Source organism: Lolium rigidum, chromosome 2, assembly GCF_022539505.1.
Source record: "Lolium rigidum isolate FL_2022 chromosome 2, APGP_CSIRO_Lrig_0.1, whole genome shotgun sequence".
Taxonomy (NCBI): domain Eukaryota; kingdom Viridiplantae; phylum Streptophyta; class Magnoliopsida; order Poales; family Poaceae; genus Lolium; species Lolium rigidum.
In genome coordinates, this window is record NC_061509.1 from 84,385,199 (window position 1) to 84,404,155 (window position 18,957).

The 18,957-nt window shown below is 42.3% G+C and overlaps 2 protein-coding genes across 2 annotated transcripts; both read right to left on the reverse strand.

Moving 5' to 3' along the window:
• Window positions 1–1,508: 1,508 nt before the first annotated feature.
• LOC124692034 (aminopeptidase M1-A-like) lies at window positions 1,509–10,457 on the reverse strand. Its single transcript, XM_047225333.1, has 19 exons — window positions 10,209–10,457; window positions 8,536–8,681; window positions 8,055–8,157; window positions 7,227–7,413; window positions 7,028–7,121; window positions 6,406–6,559; window positions 5,566–5,670; window positions 5,366–5,482; window positions 4,087–4,200; window positions 3,675–3,857; window positions 3,277–3,556; window positions 3,069–3,190; window positions 2,887–2,984; window positions 2,626–2,803; window positions 2,421–2,535; window positions 2,258–2,325; window positions 2,098–2,175; window positions 1,926–2,000; window positions 1,509–1,824 (listed from the first exon to the last, which is right to left on the reverse strand). Exons 1-19 carry the CDS (start codon window positions 10,440–10,442, stop codon window positions 1,642–1,644), a joined length of 2,634 nt encoding a protein of 877 aa, XP_047081289.1. The 5' UTR covers window positions 10,443–10,457; the 3' UTR covers window positions 1,509–1,641.
• A 1,944-nt stretch (window positions 10,458–12,401) lies between these two features.
• On the reverse strand, window positions 12,402–17,661 carry LOC124686840 (signal recognition particle 19 kDa protein-like). The gene is made up of 5 exons (XM_047220730.1): window positions 17,603–17,661; window positions 16,663–16,785; window positions 16,321–16,552; window positions 16,101–16,200; window positions 12,402–12,726 (listed from the first exon to the last, which is right to left on the reverse strand). Exons 3-5 carry the CDS (start codon window positions 16,516–16,518, stop codon window positions 12,599–12,601), a joined length of 426 nt encoding a protein of 141 aa, XP_047076686.1. The 5' UTR covers window positions 16,519–16,552; window positions 16,663–16,785; window positions 17,603–17,661; the 3' UTR covers window positions 12,402–12,598.
• Window positions 17,662–18,957: the final 1,296 nt, after the last annotated feature.

Here is an 18,957-nt window from a genome sequence, read left to right on the forward strand (position 1 = left end):
ACGATTTCCCGCAGCGCACGGCAACGAACAGCCGCACGGCATACTCTTCAGTGGCGCACGGTAAAGAAGCTTCGCACGGCAAAGCCTAAGAAGCACGCACGGCAAAGAAAAGCATGACGGCAAAGATCCTGCACACCGCACGGCAAAGTAAGGATGCACGGCAAAAGGGTCTGGACGTTGCCGTGGCGCACCCTTTGCCGTGCGGCAAGACAAATTGCACGGCAAAGGGGCCTTTGCCGTGCGACTCCTTCTTTGCCGTGCGCCATACTTCATTTTATTGGTTTTTTCTTTCTATTTTATTTCATCTCATACTTATATTTATATTTTTATTAGTTTCACTTTTTGATGAATATTTATTAGTGTTAATTAAGATAATGTGCACTACAAAATTACTCTCCATGTTCATCCCCCACTTATATATCAGGGTTTCGGAGCTCTGCGGTCCCTGTAGACCTGGCATGGTGCTCTGCGTGCCTGGAGGGACTTTTGCCGTGCGGGCTGGGGCGTGGCCGCACGGCAAAGGGTGGCCGCACGGCACAGGTGCACGCACGGCAACGACCTGCCGCACGGCAAAGAGGTGGCTGCACGGCAAAGTCTGCTCGCACGGCAACCACCTAGCCGCACGGCAATGAATCACTCGCACGGCAACGCGGTGCACGCACGGCAATGATTCACTCGCACGGCAAAGGTCTTTGCCGTGCAAAGTTGCCATGCGCACGGCAACGTCGCCTTTGCCGTCGAATTCTTAGCCGGCCACATGTTGCCGTGCGTGCACGCACGGCAAAGGCTTTGCCGTGCATTTAGGCGCCTTTGCCGTGCAATGTGCCGCACGGCAATGCCTCCTTTTCCCGTAGTGCCGCTTTGTGGCGGCGGACGCAGGGACGCGGGATAGTAGCTAGACACGGACCGGAACAAAGATAGAACGGACATGACCGATCCAAGATGGACCGATCGTTTGAGTACTTCTTTATTTACCCAACAAACAAGAGGTTCTTGTTGCTACTCGAATATAGGATGGACTGACATAAATCCGTAGTCGTAGTTGGAACGAATCATCAAGTACATCCCATCTTCGGAGTGGGAGTGGCAGTCTTCACCTGTGTTTGGCTCAGGGATTGATCACGTCAAAAGAAAATAGACGAAGACACGAAGCCAAGACATATCGTGGCTCTTTTTTTCTTCCTCTCAACTCTCGATGATACGAAACTAACGCAGGACTGTCGTGTGTGTATATACAGAAGCAGCCGACCTGGTAATGGTATGTTAAACCTACTCTGACACAGATTCCGAACCGGACTAGTACAACCTGCTTTTTCTAATAGGGGCACTCAGCCAACACCATGGCCGCCATGCACTAGACACAAACGAGCGCCGCGCTAGCTGCATATACAGATTCGGACAAAGATCATATCCAACAACACCCATGAGGAACCACCACCGGCAGATATAGCTAGACAAACGCATCAACTCGATCGCCACAACATGACAGCAATAGGTGAACAAGAACATTCAGCGAAAGCTATAAGTCCAACTTTATTACTGAATCCTTCTAAAGTGCACATCTTAAATGCTTGAGAAAACCATCACCAGTTCACCACGTACAGGGAGGAGGGTTGAATATGCTACAACTACCTAGCCGTCTCACTGCTTGTGAGCCAGCTCCTTGAGAACAAGGCCGAGATCTGCCTCGCCCTTGGTGTTCTCGACCCACTTGGCCTTGATCCTCACTCTCTCGATGCTCTGCTTCACCGTCCTCGCGATGCTCGCCTTGGTCCTGGTCTTGAAAAACTCCTCTGCCTCGTCACCCTTCTCGTCAGTGGCGAGCTGAAACAAATCAACAATGTTCAACTCGTGTAAGCATGTTTCAAGTTTTAGTCGTGCCTGTGCCAGCTTGCATGAGCATCATAAAGAGGTTAGACATGCACCAGTGAGACTGTGACGGAGATGAAGTAAGTGAGAATGTGTCCAGTGAAGGTCTCTGCTATGTAGTCCCAGTTTTCCTGAACCATGGCAAGGAATCGAGTCAGTACAGAAGCAAAAAAAAAAAAAAAAAAAGTAACAACGCTAGCAAAGGAATGCAAAAATGGCCATAAATACCTTCAACCATGTCCATGCCACCTCGTGTGCCGCTGCAGTCACTCCCCGAAGCACAAATATACAATCCTGATTCCTTACCTGTGCATGCAAATATATAAGAGTTCAGCTGGGTTGAGAATTAACTGTATCATCAAGAACGTTTTTATCGCTTGTTTGTTACCTCAGACGATAGCAGGAAATTCAGGGCTTCAAGAACAACATCAGAGTCAGGAGAGGATGCCAAAGAACCTTCCAAGAAAAGGATCAGAAAAATTGTCAGGTCCCAATATTCTCTCATTGCCACCTACAAATAGTCTTTTGATGAAATGGAAATATTAAGTTACCTAGCACACGGACTTTTTCCTGGCTCAGATCAGTTTCCCTGTATATCTTCAGGAGTGATTCATATCCAGATTTGTTTGATTTGCTCACTGTCTGCATCAAAGCAACATATGCAGCCTACAACACAATAAGATAGTTAACAAGTGGACTACACATGGTTTGCACAGTTAGCTATACGCATAATGTGCATTCAGTAACGGTGCTAACCTTTCGGACATCTGGAGGAAGGAGTGGTGTCTCTCTGTCTTCCAGAAAGACATTAAACCGGCGGACGGCTTCATTTATGGTAGCCTCATGGCCAAGTTCCGCGAGGGCGGTCAAGAGTGTACCTCTTAACAGTGCATTCAGGTGGCCCTCACCACTCTTAGCATCCCACCCAACTCGCCTGCAGAGGATTTCTACGAGGTTAGGAGAGACTGCACAATAAACTATACTTCCACTACAGAACAGCAAGAGCAACTAACTTACTGCGCAAATGGCTCAAGAAAGTTGATTAGGAACTTTTTCATATTACCCAACTCCCCAGGTGCAGCAACAGCCATCATCTCGAAAATTCTCAGACTTGTCTATGAAGCCAAGAGGGGGGAAATGATTAGAGCAGAACCAAGTTCAGGAAACACATTGCTCAACTAGTATAGCAAGAATAGTACTTCGATGGCGAGCGCGAGTACGGTATACTCAGTCTCATCCTTGTAAGCAGCAATCAAATGCAGCAACGTGACCACCTTCTGTTTACCAGCCATACAGAGGGCATATGTGTCATCAAGTACACCTGTATGTATCAAGTAATAATAATGTAAGAATAGTTGAACAGGTTAAGACTTTATAAAGTTGCGAGCAACTATGAAAATGTTTTACCATATCTGTCAGCTGCGCTCAGTTTGTTGGTCCCAACTGCATGCCTAAGTCGGGATGCAAGTTCCTCATCATAGCTTACTCTATAGAAGCCAGTCTGATCGACATTAAGTTTAATCCAGAATTCGTCATTCTTTTCACATTCTAGAAGCCCTGCCAACTGGAAATCCTCTTGTTTTTCACGGAAAAGGAACTTCTGTTGAAGTGAGTATGAACAGCAACATAGTGTGATGGGAACCACCCATTGCCCAACTCCTTCGGACCCACTTGACAGGAACTGTGTCTGCAAGAGACAAAACCAAAAGATGCTCAGGACTCCTCAACCCAGATATTAAATTTGATTCTGAAATTTGATAAAATCATGCAAAGTCGAAAGGGTTTTGTGGATCTCCATGGCCAACCTGCTCCAGCTCTAGCTTTCCGTCCTTCAGTTTTACACTGACAACAGGATAACCTTGCTGTTTTGTCCACGAGTGCATTAACATATTCACTGGCTCACCAGACCCCTCTTCAAGGGCAGCCCACAAGTCCTCTGTCTTGGCATTTGAATACGCATACCTTTTGATGTATGCAGCCAGTGATTTCTAGTAAACAAGGAAAAAATGTGAAACTAACGTGAAAGTTTAAGTTCCATGGACTTTATACAGTTACAGCTAATATTGTGTTTAATCCACCCAACTATCCAAATTATGTAAGGAAAATAAGAGTAGTGTCCTTCTGGTAAGTAGAACTCCAAAAGTAATCATATGTCCGGGATCCCGTGACCTGATAAACCTGATAAAATAAGATGAGGGGGAAATAAGAAAAACATACCTGGAAGATCTCAGCCCCAAGATAGCTTTGCAACATCCGAATAACAGAGGCACCTTTCCTATAGCTTATAGCATCAAATATCTCATCTATTTCATCAACATGATTTACATCCACCTGAAATAATAGTTAATAAGCCACATATGCGCATCATGATAAGGTAAGGTATAAAGTAATCAATTGGCAAAATGAAAAGTTCCATATCATTTCAATAAAATCTGATCAGCCTTTATAAGAATTCTGAAATAATATGCCCTGATACATTTTCTCCGGCATTTCAATAAAGTAGCAGAAATATGTGGGGAGTGATGAACTGAAGCTAATTCTCTGGCTCAACTGGTAGATGAACAATACCACCCAGGCCCGATCCTTCAAATGTCATTAAAATGTGGGAAGCACATAGCTAACAAAGGTAGGTAACTTCTATGACTAGTCATAATAAACCCTAGCTGAAGTTTCAAGTCACGGGAGGGAGGGAATGGAGTGTGGTCTCACAGCTCCTGCCTACTCTAAGCAGGCCAGTTGCGCAGAGCAGAATCATGCCTTCTACTGCCATACTGCACCATCTGAGACACCCCTCTGCGGCATGGACCCGTGTTAGCCCTGGAATCAAGTTGGGGAAAATAGCTCCCAAGAAGCTAGAGTAGGAGCACATCAGTGCACTTATCGAAATTACATGCTTATATTATGCTGCTGCGCTACAACCCAGCTGGCCAACCACTGTGTCTTTGGACACAAAGGAGAGTAAGGCAGCGGGATAGTCCTGAGTTCCTCTGTGCCTGCATGCACGCATCAAGGAGTCTGCACGCAGAAGCATCAAGCATGGCTAAGCTCACCAATGAGCCTGCATGCTGCACTCCTATATGGCAACGTGGACTCAGAGTGACGACGACCTTGGCAGCAAGAAGGGGCTTTGCAGCCATGGCGTTTGTAGCATGAGGGTCTTGTCAGTGTCGGGTCAGAACTGAGGATGGGTCAGCTGGTCGATCAGTTTAGGAGAGGGCATAAATGAGTAGTTCAAAATCTCCTAAATATCTATTGATGTGATTTTCCAAAACCCCCGACCTTTCAGTGTGACATAGTAGATAATTAGAAGATTCACTGCATTGATGCAACACGTGCTGGAAATATATATAGCAACCATGTAAATTTTCTGGACCAACAGAAGTAGACAGCCAATTGGCCATCATTGCAAAAGTAGAAAGAGGATCTAAAGAAAAAAAAAATTGGGTATACTGCTTGCTATGGCATAGCATGCTGACAGGGATAAAATAATCGTTACCTCTATTGGATGTGATCCTGCCAGAGCATCCAACCTGAAACCTGTTGTAGATTCCTCTAGAAACTGAATCCAAACATTCCATTCAGGAAAGAAACAATCTGCAGCTAAGTAGGATACCTGCAATGACAGAAACTTCAAATGAGCAAAAAAAAAACATAAAATTGATGCTACTTCTCAATATTATTGTGTTAATTTCTTACCCATGTTGCAAAACCCTCGTTCAGCCATAGATGTGTCCACCATTCCATAGTCACAAGATTTCCAAACCACTGGTGAGCTAACTCATGTGCAACAACAACTGCAACCTGAAAAGAAAAGGAAGGTATTAAGTAAAGATTTCCAGAAGGATGCCATCAAACAGCATATGAAATCTAAATCAGTACCTACAAAATGGCTTACAAACTCTGTCCTGTTTTGGTAAATTGGTGGCCACGAAGCAAATATTGTGTGTTCAGCATTGTCCACAATGACTAAAACAATTAAATAAACTAGAAGGATGCCCCACGTGTTGCTGCGGTATAGATAGGTATTGCAATTATATGTAAAAGTAACTTACATTTTTTTATGCTGGATTTTTGGCACCAGCAGTGTAGGGGGGTTGTGCATATGTTGATAATCAGATGTAACATTTATGATGGAAAAAGAAATATTATTTGGTATAACTATGATGACCCAGTTCTTTTCGTCTCTTCCTTTTTATAAGGGAAGAAGAAAGCAATATGGGCACGAGGTATGCCGGTACAGGGCATCTCTCAAATCATAAATTGGCCATGGGCCAAGTTAGCTTTGTATGCCGGCCAGTGAATGGTGAAAACTTGGACAAAAGTAAATACAGGTGACAATCAGAATCAGACAGCTATTTGGTGACGTGGATAGAGTAGACTGCGCCTAGAGATAAACTACCATAAATGAATCTTAGTCGGGGTTTGCTTTATAAGAGTTACAGATTTGATCTGTCATCGTAAAATATATAATGATGATGGAGAATCATATTGCCAGCTAAGTACAAATAGTTGAAATAAAAATTCCATAGAACCTACCCTTTGCTTATTAGCAGCTGCAGAGTGTCGCTCATCAAATAGCAGAGCAGTTTCACGATATGTAACTAAGCCATAGTTCTCCATCGCTCCAGCGGAAAAATCAGGAATGGCAATCATATCCATTTTTGGGAGAGGATATGGCACAGCAAAGTACCTACCATGATAAACAGCCATCATTAGCTTGAACCCATAACAGTTGCATCAACATATCCTCAAATATATATACAAGAAAACATATTATTAAGTACTTAGAAGGGGTACAAATTTGATAAATCGTCAAAGCATAGAAATATTACAAAAACTGAAGTGCTTATCTAAGTCATAATCAATATTACATGCATATATATCTACAGATAGTTACGTCAGGAAATGAGCTGATAATGCAACATTTAATAAGGTTATACTGGATATACAGGAAAAAAAAAACATGGTTCCCGACAGGGTGCATTTACACAAACACCTCAAGCTACATCAGTCCACAATGTTTGCATATTTAATAATTATGTGCAATAACAGTGTTATTTACATCTTATAGTAAGTTGGTAACTCAATACAGAACTTCGTAAATACCACTATTAGGTTTGCAAAAATCAGATCTAGCTGGAACACAACAAAAGCTTACTCCTTGAAGAGGATTAGTGTCTTCACGGCAACCTCTAGTGCGAACTTTCCCTGTGCACTCTTACCAACTTGTGTGTAAACACGAACACTAGTACCTGCAGAGGGAGATGAGGCCAATTACATTCATGGCATGAACTACAAAAAGGTGAGAGCAAAGAGGATGTGTGATGGTAAGATAAGAAACAGAGAAGTTACGATACCATCACTGGTGAAAGCTTCCACATAGTCAAACATGCCAACAATAACAGCCACTAGGTATGTTGACATTATTGGAGTTTCCTGGAAGTAAACAGTTTTGCTGGGGCCATTGACCTTCTCTTCAACGACTGGCATATTAGACAAAGCAACAGTCTCAGAAGGAACTTCCAGAGTAATTTTGAATACAGCCTGCAGGGTAAGTGGAATAGTTACACTCGCGTGTCTAATATATAATCTAAAGCAGGTTACTCTTTCATCATTCTGTTCACAAGATGTACAATTATAAACATTGATGAACTGATGTGTGCCCAATTTAGCCTTCTTTGAAAAACTAAAAAGCTTAAATTGTACAAGTTATACTGTTACTCTATTATAAGTTAAATAAAATACCCTATAAGTCAATATATTATCTCATTATGGTGTAGTTAGTTGATAAAATAGCACTAAATCAAACAATGCTCATCTTGTGGTATACAATCAGATAACATGCAAGGAGTCCATATCCTGTAGAGCTGAAGAATACACGTCCAGCCTGTGGACTTACCATTCAGTTCAGATCCAAAGCTATGAAAAGGTTAAGAAAAGGTTCAGTATATACAATTGACATCAATGAAGTTAAATCCTAACTGTCAAACCAGAACAGAACATATGATGTCGCACAAGATTCATGCCATGAAAAGCTAAGTAAAAAGAATCCTAATGCGTGTTCACGTCCATGTTATCACGTGTTGATCCATACACGTATTCCTTTCCCCATGCAATGGAAGTAAAACCATATATAGAGTATCACCTAAAACAAAAATGGAGTAGTGAAAAGCAAAGGCATAAACCTTGAAAGCAGGTTCATCCCAACATGGGAAGCAGCGCCTTGCATCAGCAGGTTCAAACTGGGTCACAGCCATGTTCTTCTTCTCCCCATTGAGCTCATACACACTAAGAAAACAAAGAAAGATTATGTTATGATTTTTTCACAAATTTCTATACCAATATAAAAGCTAGGAGTTAAAGTTTGACTCAAACCATCTTAATCTACAATCTAATCTACCAGCTCATGTAATTAAGTTGAACACCCAGCCTATTTGCCGTTGTTTAGCCCCCACATTATGACTGTTGACTTAATTTACCTCTTCATATCATGTATTGTTGTAACATATATTATTGTTGTCGTCTTGTTTCCCAAATATTATCAAAACTGTGCTATGCAAAATAAGATAAGAATTTAGGTTTGGTGTCACTATATTTCTGATGATGCAAAATGTGCATGCACGTATATATCTGGTAATATAAGCCTTAAAGAAACCAAATGATTACCTTCTATAAAAACCCTTCATCTTATCATTCAAAGTTCCGAGAAATGCAATGACCAAAGTTCCCTCCCCAAGAGGTAGCACTTCATTGAAGCGAATAATCAAGATCTCATCCTTCAGTTCATTGGTAACCTCCACAGGACACAGCGCCTGATGCAAAAGCCATCATGATTCATGAACAAACATAGAATAAAGCTCCAAAAAAATTACTGCGACGCCATTGTCAACCCTAAAAGAGCTAGTATACTGAGTAGGGCTGGAAGACGAGCCAACTCGAACTCGCTTTAATATTAATGCGCAAAAGGTTTAGCTTGGCTCGGTTCGCTAAAATCCCAAGTTTGGCTAGCTGGATTGGCTAGTTAACTTTTTGACCATGTACAAACTGGGGATCGAAAAGTTAAACAAGAAAAAAAAATCATATACAGCGGGCAACATGAAAAGGCTTGTATTATTTTATGTAATATGCATCATCAAACTGGGGAAAGAAATGGTGCACTTCAACTATTTAAGGGCATGCCCAATGCACTGCCCTAGACCTACTGCCTCACACCTTTAACTAGGTTCGGGTGGTCCAAAGTAGGTTCGGATGAGGAGGCGGTCTCTTCTTCAAGAAGTGGGATCTTAAGCCTAAAAAGCATGCTTTTTGGAGAGAGAAAGAGATACATAGTGTCATATTTGTGGGGTCCCTTCTCTTTTTTTTCTTACTAAAGTTATAGCTTCCATTGGAGAGATAAAATTGATCATGTTGCTTCTGACAACTTTTTTACATGGAGCAGCTAGTTGTGTATGCCACCATTGCTCATGCCCTGAGTACTTAATATTAATAGGTATGTGCGGTAATTATAGTTAATAGGCATGTGCCATAAGTACTTCATAAGTAACTCGCTAGTTAGGCTCGTTATTATAAGGAGCAAAAATAACATTGCTCGACTGGACCTGTTAAGGAAATGAGCCAAGACTGTGATGAGTCAAGTGGATTTTGAGTTTCAAGTTTTCACTCCACCCTAATCATAACAATGGTCATGTGCCTAACATGAGAGTAGGTACATGATCATAATTTTCCAGTCGGAGATCTACCCATGAAAACACAGCCCTAACTTGTACCTTGATCTAGAGTCTCAATTGCACATTGATTTCGAAGGTGTGAGGACTTTTTCTCCCTTTTAACAATTATTACTTCAAGTCACTGAAGCTTCAACAAAAGGACAGGCAAGTATAACTAAACCAACCACTTTCTCGAAAACTAAAGTAAACCACATATCCATGGGACACATAACAAATCCGAGAACTCTACTTATGACGACCCATTCTCCAAATCATCATAAACCTCTCACTGAAATTGTGAGATCACAGCGTTTCATAGAGACAGTGTATCCAATTCGATTCAGGAGTAAGTTGTAAGGAGGTAAACCCATAAGCCCTGGTAGGCGGTGCGCACGAAAATTCTAAGCTGAACGAAATCGATCTCGCTCCCGGGTCCCCTATCAAGCGGGCGAATGCTAAGAATGGCACCTCCGAGCTGGGACCGAAACTTGAATCCAGCGGCGACAAACCCGCCCCTAAACCCCCGCCTTACACCCTCGGGCCGATCCCCGACCTCAGACGAACAGATCAGGCCCAGGCCAGCCGCGTAGGAGGCGCGAGGAAGCAGGCAGGGAGGGAGGGAGGGAGGTGTACCTGGTCGGAGCCGTGGGGCGTGAAGCGCACGTCGGCGGCGGACACGTCGAGGTCGGCGGCGTTGAGCACGAGGAAGCGCGTGGGCGCGGCGACGTGGAGGGCGACGTCGACCGAGCCGGAGAAGGTGCAGGCGGCGAGGTCCGGCGTGAGGCGCAGATCGTAGCGGCGCGGCGCCGCGAAGGCCGGCAGCCGCGCCTGGCCCCGGAACTGCTCCGCGCTCTGCTCCGCCGCCATGGCCACTGCTGCTGCCGCCGTCGGTGGGGTCTGAGGGAGAGAGAGATTTGGAAGCGTCGGAGACTCGGAGGAGGAGGAGGAGGAGGACGGCGCTTTGCGATTGCGATTCGCCGCGATTTGGCGAGAGAGATTTAATAGCGGGCGGGGCTCTCTCTCTATCTCTCCAAGCTAAGTGCTTAACGGGTTCCGGAGTTTGAGGCTGCACGGCACCATCTGCACAGCTACAGTCGCACGCCACAAGCTGTGTTTCTGTCTTGGGGATAAAGACGAGGAGTTTCAGTTGACACGTTTGCGGTGGAGATATAGGCAGAAATAGATTATCGACTATTATTCTGAGTCCTCACAGGGAATTTCAGTTCTGAACTTATCCATACGTCCAGTTATAAAAGAGTAAAAAAGATTTAAAATTGCTCCATGTTCCCATAATAAATACTTGTCCTGATTCATTGAAATTTGGACATATTTTATCCAAATTTGTGACAAATATTTAGAACGGCGGGATTACTATACTATAGAAAATGACAGTGCTAGGTTCAGCATGCTAAACAATTCACCCCTCCCTTATGACTTTTTTTTCCTACGTTTTTAATATAGTTGTACCATTTCTTTTCATTGTATGTGAAAACAATGCAAATAAAACGTTTTACCATTTCCACAACATAAAAGAAGCACGTATTTTTTTTGTTGCCAAATTCATCACAATTGTTAGTTTACTTGTTTTATGACAAATATAAAATGAAACCACTTTCCATGCTCCACGAAGGAGAAGTCAAATCTCTTCACAATCTTCCACGAAAAGGTCAACCGTCAAGCCAACTAGCATATCACTCTTCAAGAGTAGCATTTCACATTCTCTCACTCGAACTAATCGATATGTAGAGCTTAACACTATGCAAGGATGCAGGTGGACAAATCATTCATACTCAAATTCCACCAAAACAACAAATGCTAGGGAGTAATTAGAGAAGAAAAATAAAGGTAAAAATCAACAAATGCTTCCAAGATCTAGATCTAACGGATTCCCCTCACTTAGAGAAGAAATTGATCGGTGGAGATTGATCATCTAGATCCCCTCTTCCAAGTCCCTCGAAAAGATGCAAGAATTATAGGAGAAAAAGAAGAGAAAAGCAAACTTTTGAGGTTCAACAATTGAGTATGAGAGAGCAAATGAAATGATTGACATTACCTCTAAAAAAAGAAAGAAAGGCTATTTATAGTTCAAGGAAGAAACTAGCCGTTAGGGGAGATTTTTGCGACCCAAACCGGCAACGCCAATTCCTACATCGGGATGGCTAACGAGTACAGTTAGGTTCGGTTAGGTTCGTGTTCAGATTATGTGGTTTTGCTCGTTTGGAAGTCATTTGATTCACATGATTTGAATCCTTAAGAATTATTTCCAACGATTCATTTTCTTAGTTCCATTTTTGAAGAAAAAGATAATCCACTCAAACCTCAGTTCATTTGCTCGAGTAATAGCGCTACATAAAGTGATTGCCTGCCAGGCATCAGAACAGAAAGCATACTCTGATTTGATGTGTTCCGCAAACTAAACAGTGGTGACATGGAAAGCTGGAACCATTCCATCATGTTCCACTTACTTCCCGCAACGAAACAGGATCCTATATTAGTGGTAAGCCACATGAAAACTTTTCAGATGAACTCCATTCCAGGCTTCTGACAACATGCCTCTCCTTTGGATTCCAAATAAAGTGCTACCAAACTATCCCTACAAAAGTGAAAGCATCTACAAAAATGTTGACCAACGGGGGAATGATTCCTCCTTTGGCTATACGTTGTTAGGTAGGATGAGATTCTCCCCACGGATGGACGCTAGGATGATAACCCAGTTTAAAGTTTGTCCCTCCCTACGAAATTACCGCGAGATGGGATTCGAACCTAGGTGGGCTGCCTGCGCACACTGAGGTAGAACTCAGTTCTCAAAAGTGAAAGCATCTACAAGCTCGACTGCCATTCCCACAAACAATAGTAGGCCGTTCATGATGGTTACAGAAGTCGCCAAGTGGACCAGAAATTCAGAACCCTGAAAACTCGAGTTATTCAGGCCTCGTAGCAGACACAGAAGTGAGAAATCTCTCGACGAATTTTCTAATAAACCTTCTATGAACAGAAGAAAACAAGACAATATGCTACTTGCATCACTTCCTGTTCTTCTTCTTTGGCTTGGAAGTAGTTCCAGTTGATGAACCAACCGCTGCTTCCTGCTTCTTAGTCCTCCCATGATGCTTGGGGACCAGCTCTGCTATTTGAATCATTAGCTGCTTCTCTGAAATGCAAATGACTAGTGTCAGTAGGATACACAAAACATGTTCAAAGACGTGCATGTCATGGGAAATATCATCCTGTTGCGCTACAAGGGTTTCAAGAATTGCCAGACATAGAAAAACCTGTGACCCAGTATTCCAAGTTGTAGCAAATTCAGTATCACGGTGACAGAAGGTACAAGAAATCTGTTGCTGAAGTATAAAAAGTAAAGGTCACATTGTTTTCTCATAGTATCGGCAGCTGTAAGGTGTGCTTTACTCTAAACAAAAAAGAAAAATATGTCTTAACCAAATAAAAAAAGACAACATCAATTTCAGTAACATAATGGCACCAAGCAACATTGTAATTAACTCTCCTCTAAACAATTTAGAAAAAACATATCCGAAAAGTGGCTTTGGCACATGAGCACCAGTGCTCCTGGTTTTTAAAAATCATATTTTTCTAATACCAAAAAAATTGAAATTAACTCCCCACATACATATAAACATTCCGAAGGTACGGTAGGAATTTTGGAGAAAAATATGTTGTATTTTGAGCTAAAAAAGACAAATTCCTAACAAATATCTACTTCTATACGTAGCCACAAATTTGTTTTTTTTATTCTGTAGCTCAAAATACAATGCAATTTCTACCGAAACTTTGCATGAATATTCAGGACATGTGTATGTATTCATGGAATAAATGTGACGGTTTTTTGAAACACAGATATACGTTTTTTTATATATTTTAAAAACTGAGAGCACTGGTGCTCATGTGCACCAAATTTGCTCCCAAACATATCCAAATGATACATATAGATGGGATTAGACACTACAAATCAACAGATAAAAGGCTGTGTATTAACAGTACATATCCATGCATACACAATTGTGAAGAACAACAGGGACAACTTAATCGGTAGCCAAAGATCTAAATATATAATGTAAATGGTAAAATTTACAGGAGCAAGATATAGGTAGATAAAGCCATGTTTATTGGATTAGACAATTTTTTACCACCTTATAAGCTATACGTACCTGAGTACGTGAGTGAAATTTTTGCGCGACTTTGAAAAGAAGTTGAAGGAAAGAAACTCAATATTCAGCTATCATGCATCAACTCTACTTAGCAAAGAATAAGAGTTTCAGATTAAAAACATCACTACCATCGTGCTGGGCTGCTGTGCAGGCTAACAGAATTACCGATTCAGTACGGTTACATAGGAATGGTAGACCACTGACACATAATTACATAGACATGGTATAATTAACTTAGACATATTATACAGAATCAAGGATAACTGATGAAACTACATACGTCCGCTGCATAATTGTCTATAACAAGATGAATTAAATAGAACTAAATGACCAGATTTTACAACACTACCAAGCAAAGCCCAGGAAGTACATGATCCACATAAAGCAACACACTTTACCCCCTAGCCCTTTGATGCCCCAAAACATCCAGCCAGAGAAGTATATGTACACGTAATGGACAAAGGGAGGTGAAAGGAGGCCTCCATAGTAGCAGGCCCTATCCAGGCACCGCTCAAATGGACAAGGACAAGGATGCTATGGTTAAATGTATATGTTAGGTATATGCTACATATCTTTGTTAAGAGAAGTCCCATCTATAGACTGCCACATTCCATTTGGAATTAAGCAAGAATTAATCAACGAATGTAATTATCATATTAGCCCAACCATTCTCTTGAAGATATTACCCATAACGATAAAATGATAGTTCCCTTGTAGTCTGAGTTAGCGACATGAGTTATTAGCCATTTTGTTCATATTGTTGCACAAGGAAAACAGTAAAAAAAACATTTTACTGTTTTACCAACTTACAGGGGGCTATATGAAAGTAGTTGCCATTTTTTAGTTAATTATGTTAATATGTTATGCCGGACAAGACCTCGCTAGAATTATTGTACACATGAAAACAGGCCAAGCTGCAGCCTTTGCATTTCCTTATGTTTGTGCACCATAATGCTACAAGTCCTGACAGCTGAAAGCAAACATCTTTGTGTATGGTTATTTCCACGTTCACAGGACCTTGTCTCAGACATGATAAGACTGCATGGATTTGGAGAATATGAAGTTGCTAGTCAGGAAAACTTTTGAATTTGGCTTCACAGTTCAATACTGGATAAGTAATTGTTTAACCATTATTATGTTAGCATTATGATTTCATTTCCAAATAATTTTTATTTATTCCTGTGTCACCTAGTATGCCTCATTATATGGTTAGTTGGTTACTAAGCTTATTGGCCCATATTGGCAACTTCATTTCTCCTATTAAGTTAGCTCTTCATAATCACTAACAGTAATACTAATATGTTGTAATTTGTTGATCAAGTCGAATGAAAACAGGATGTTGAGATGAATCAGCCACATAGATATCTGATTCAGGGAAAAGATTGTGCGTGCATTTGGATATAATAGGTGACGACTGACTAAGAGCAGAACAAAACAATCAAGCAAATCGGAAAATATTAGAAGATCAGACATCAATTCCGCTGAATGCTACATTATTCTAAAATATTGTGTTGCATTGTAGTGAAAGGATAAATGCACTGACAACCCACAACTTAATCTTTCATAATATCACTATCTTGAATATAATAGTAAATAGGTAAATCATATCCCAGTAGAAAAGGGTAAATCATCACCAACCATGGGTAAGCAATCAAGCTGATAGTACCAATGTGAGGCATCAGGTAGCAGTATAAGCTTCATTAAGATGGTCAACAGTTATAGCATGCTAGCGCGGAGACCATCTTCTATTCATTTTAGAAGAGACTTTGTTGACATAAACTAAGGACCAAACCATATTCCAAAGCATGCTTGTTTCAAAGGAATACGCCCTTTGCTACTTATGACGATTAAGATTGTAATCTCGTATTCATAACGTGCATTGGTGAAATGAAGAGAGGGTCACACAGAAAATGGACTTATTATTCGTATGCCATGCATTTTCTTTTCTTCCCACACACATTGATGTGCACTAAAATCTGGAGATTCAAACTGACAAATTACCACAAGGATACTGATCTCGCAAAGCCTTGAAGAGAATAAAACAAGAATTGCATTGGACAAAAATCAAGTTCCTTCTAGGGAATTGACAGTGTGCAATTTAACATTAGCGCATGATAAGTATCATGCAGGATCGACTTTACTTCATAGAAGCGATCAAAACATTGACATGTCACATAGGCATCACTGACAGCTCTACCTGCTGCACTAACAGGAACTGAGATAGTTCGAAATGGTTTGAATCGTATATAGAATTAGATGATCTTAACCTCTATTTACAGTGCATAGCTTCCACGCTATCAGGCAATGCTTAAATAAATCAAGGGCTCTTCCAGGATAAGTCAGTAGTTTTAGGGCTTACTTGTTTTGATTGCAGGATTGACTGAGGTGCCGTCATCATTCACGAGCTGCACCCTCACCCTCCCAACCTGGAAAAAATCTCGCGGATACGCCTTATCCAACTGCATATACACCATGAGCACTCCAAACATCAACGCCCGTATAATAAATCATTGGAAGAACAAAGGAAATCCCCCACTACAAAATTTCCAATGATAAGAAGGGAAAAAAGATAAAGATACCTCAATCGCGCAAGGGATCTTGAGGTAGGCGCAGCTGTCAGCAATCTCGATGCAGGTGGGGTCGGGGCAGGCCTTGGCGGTGGCAATGCGGCGGCCCTCGGCGACCGTCTTCTTGGAATTGAGGTACACCGGGTAGATGATCTTCCACTTCTTGATGCTGCTCCTTAGGTCGGCGCCGCCGCTGCCACCGACATCCATCTCCGCGCGATTCGAGTAGGGCACAGAGCAGATCCTGGTCCAAGAAGCAAAGAGAGAGCGTGCGAGTTTAATGTGGTTCATGGTCGATGGTCGTGGCCTGGTCAGACAAAGAGGGTCATGGGAGAAGGGAGCTTCCGCACATACCAGGAGACCTGGAGACTTGAGTTTTCGTCGAAGCCGACGGAGGTCCGAGGCACAGCGGACTTTTGGATGACGATGATGAAACAGACGGTCTCGACGTACAGGAAGTCAGGACTCCAAAGCACTCTACAGAATTCAACCTTCAGAAAATGACTTACAGGCTTTGTTTGGATGTATGTATCAGGGGCATTGGTACTACGTTGGGCTAGAATGCTAAAAAAACAAGGAATCTGAATTCGGAATGGATTCCAGTTTTGTTGCTTGGTTGTCTGTTGAATTGGCTCATTGAATCTGAGGGAGACACCAATAAAAAGTCGTGTTTGGATGGACAACGTTTGGAATTGCTTATTTATGTAAGTATGAAGCTTTTGCTATGTTGTAAATGTATCCTAATGGATTCTGGATAACATGCGCATATTTCCAATTGACTACGTATAACAAAAATATTCAAAACATTGCTTCACGGTAGAAATGATCTCTATTCAAACAAGAATATTGGTGAAAAGCGAGTATGCAAAAGCAGCAATAAATTGTTCATGTCTCAAACGAGGAAACCGCAACATCGGAATACACATAGTCCCTACTTCAAGAAGCACAAATTCTTAACAATTATTTCTTGACAAAGTTCTACTAATCTTTGCCAAATTCTGCAACTGAAACAGATATGAGCCAACAAAAAATGATGAATTGGCTGCTGGAAGGAGAGGGTTCGAAGGGAAGAGGAGGCCCAGGGATAGGTTGGTTGGGGATATGCGGAGGTGGCAAACCTCGGCCTCCTAGTCAGCTGCCGCCGCCGTTCTGCTCCTTCCCGTCGATCTAGGGTTAGGGGGCGGGCTGCCGGAGATAGGGATGGCCAGACGGAGGAGAAGCCTCAAAGGAGGAGGTCTAGGAGGGGGAGGCCTGAGAGGAAGAGGGGCGGAGAGGAGGTCAGGGAGTAGCCTACCTGCGCCGCCGGGCGCCGGCAGGGTGGGTGCCGGGTGCGTGCTCTTCACCGGAGCTCCGAACTCGTTCTGTTTCGGGAGCGAAACGCTTCGTCGGAGGTCGATTCCAAGGTAAACCGGAGGAGAGACTTTATTGCGCGAACGGGCCTGCTTAAAAGTGTCTGGCACGACCCACTAAGGCCTGCTTACAAAATTGGGCAACACATCTATTAGACGGGCGGGCCTGTGGCCCGTTTGACCTTTATGAGACATTTTGGCTCGCGTACCTTTTTCCCAATTATTTTGAAAAAAAAAACAGGGAAAACACTATGGGAAAATGTAGAAAAATATGAAATAAATTAAGCAAAATGAGGTAAAATGGCATACATGATAGAAAATGGAAAACTCAAACTTACAACCATTTGTAGCTACGGTGGGTTTCTACCGCTCGCTTGTGTCGCCAGCTCGCAGGCCTCCCTTCCGCAGCTTCGGTCGTGCCCCCGCCGCGTGCTCATGATGCCTGGCCACCACTGCCGCCTTGTGCTAGTACCCCTAGTTGCATGCCGCTACGTGTTCCCACCGCCGCAAGCGGCCACAATCGCGTGCTCATGGGGCAAAGCACCCGCGTCCTGACGGGAAGCTTCTCCACCCGACACCAACAAAGCTCACCATGGAGCTCAACGAGTTCCCACACGCCGAACTTGGAGAAGTCGGACGCCCCACAAGTGAATGGGTTGGGGATTTCACCCGATCTGACTACAACGGGTCTACCGTGCGACAAATTCGTTGCCGATGAGCTTAAATCGGGCATGGTGCATGGTGTCTCCATGGACGATGACGAAGGAAGTTTTGGAGTCTTTTTTTTTGTCGATGTTGCACACAATGTTGCGTTTTGCTATATGGGTCCATCCTTTTTGTTGTGTTAGTATGGGCAAATAGCTAAAATGACTTTTGTGCGAGATTGCACCAATGTTGCATATGTGGTTGTGTAGTGTTGGATAAGCTAGGCCAAAATATTGGATGTCTTGCTGAGAAATGTTTGCAAATTGATATGTTTTTTTAAAAAAAAATGGTACACACACATAGAAAAACGTTACATTTAGGAATTCTTTGCAGCATACTTTCGTGATTTTAACAAACTATAGGAAAAAATGTTAAAGATCAATGCTACATACTTTAGAAAATTGCTACATACGAAACATTTTTTCTGCATTAACCAAAGTGCGGAATTTGCTCATTCAAATTCATTGGACAGCTCCAAAGTGGGATAATGTTTTACAATTAGCAGTAGGCTGATTTCCCTAGTGTATGCCATAAAAAATGAGCTTCACTAGTAGGTATCTCGTCAAAACCTTCCATCATCTAAACTATAAAATAA

Coding starts and splice junctions, on each gene's coding strand:
- LOC124692034 (XM_047225333.1), bottom strand. CDS start 10,442: ATGGCGGCGGAGCAGAGCGCGGAGCAGTTCCGGGGCCAGGCGCGGCTG. Junction 2,985..3,068: donor TACTCGCGCTCGCCATCGAA/GTACTATTCTTG, acceptor TTGGCTTCATAG/ACAAGTCTGAGAATTTTCGA. Junction 2,001..2,097: donor TGGCATGGACATGGTTGAAG/GTATTTATGGCC, acceptor GCCATGGTTCAG/GAAAACTGGGACTACATAGC.
- LOC124686840 (XM_047220730.1), bottom strand. CDS start 16,518: ATGGATGTCGGTGGCAGCGGCGGCGCCGACCTAAGGAGCAGCATCAAG. Junction 16,201..16,320: donor AGATCCCTTGCGCGATTGAG/GTATCTTTATCT, acceptor GTGTATATGCAG/TTGGATAAGGCGTATCCGCG. Junction 12,727..16,100: donor CAATCCTGCAATCAAAACAA/GTAAGCCCTAAA, acceptor TTTGCATTTCAG/AGAAGCAGCTAATGATTCAA.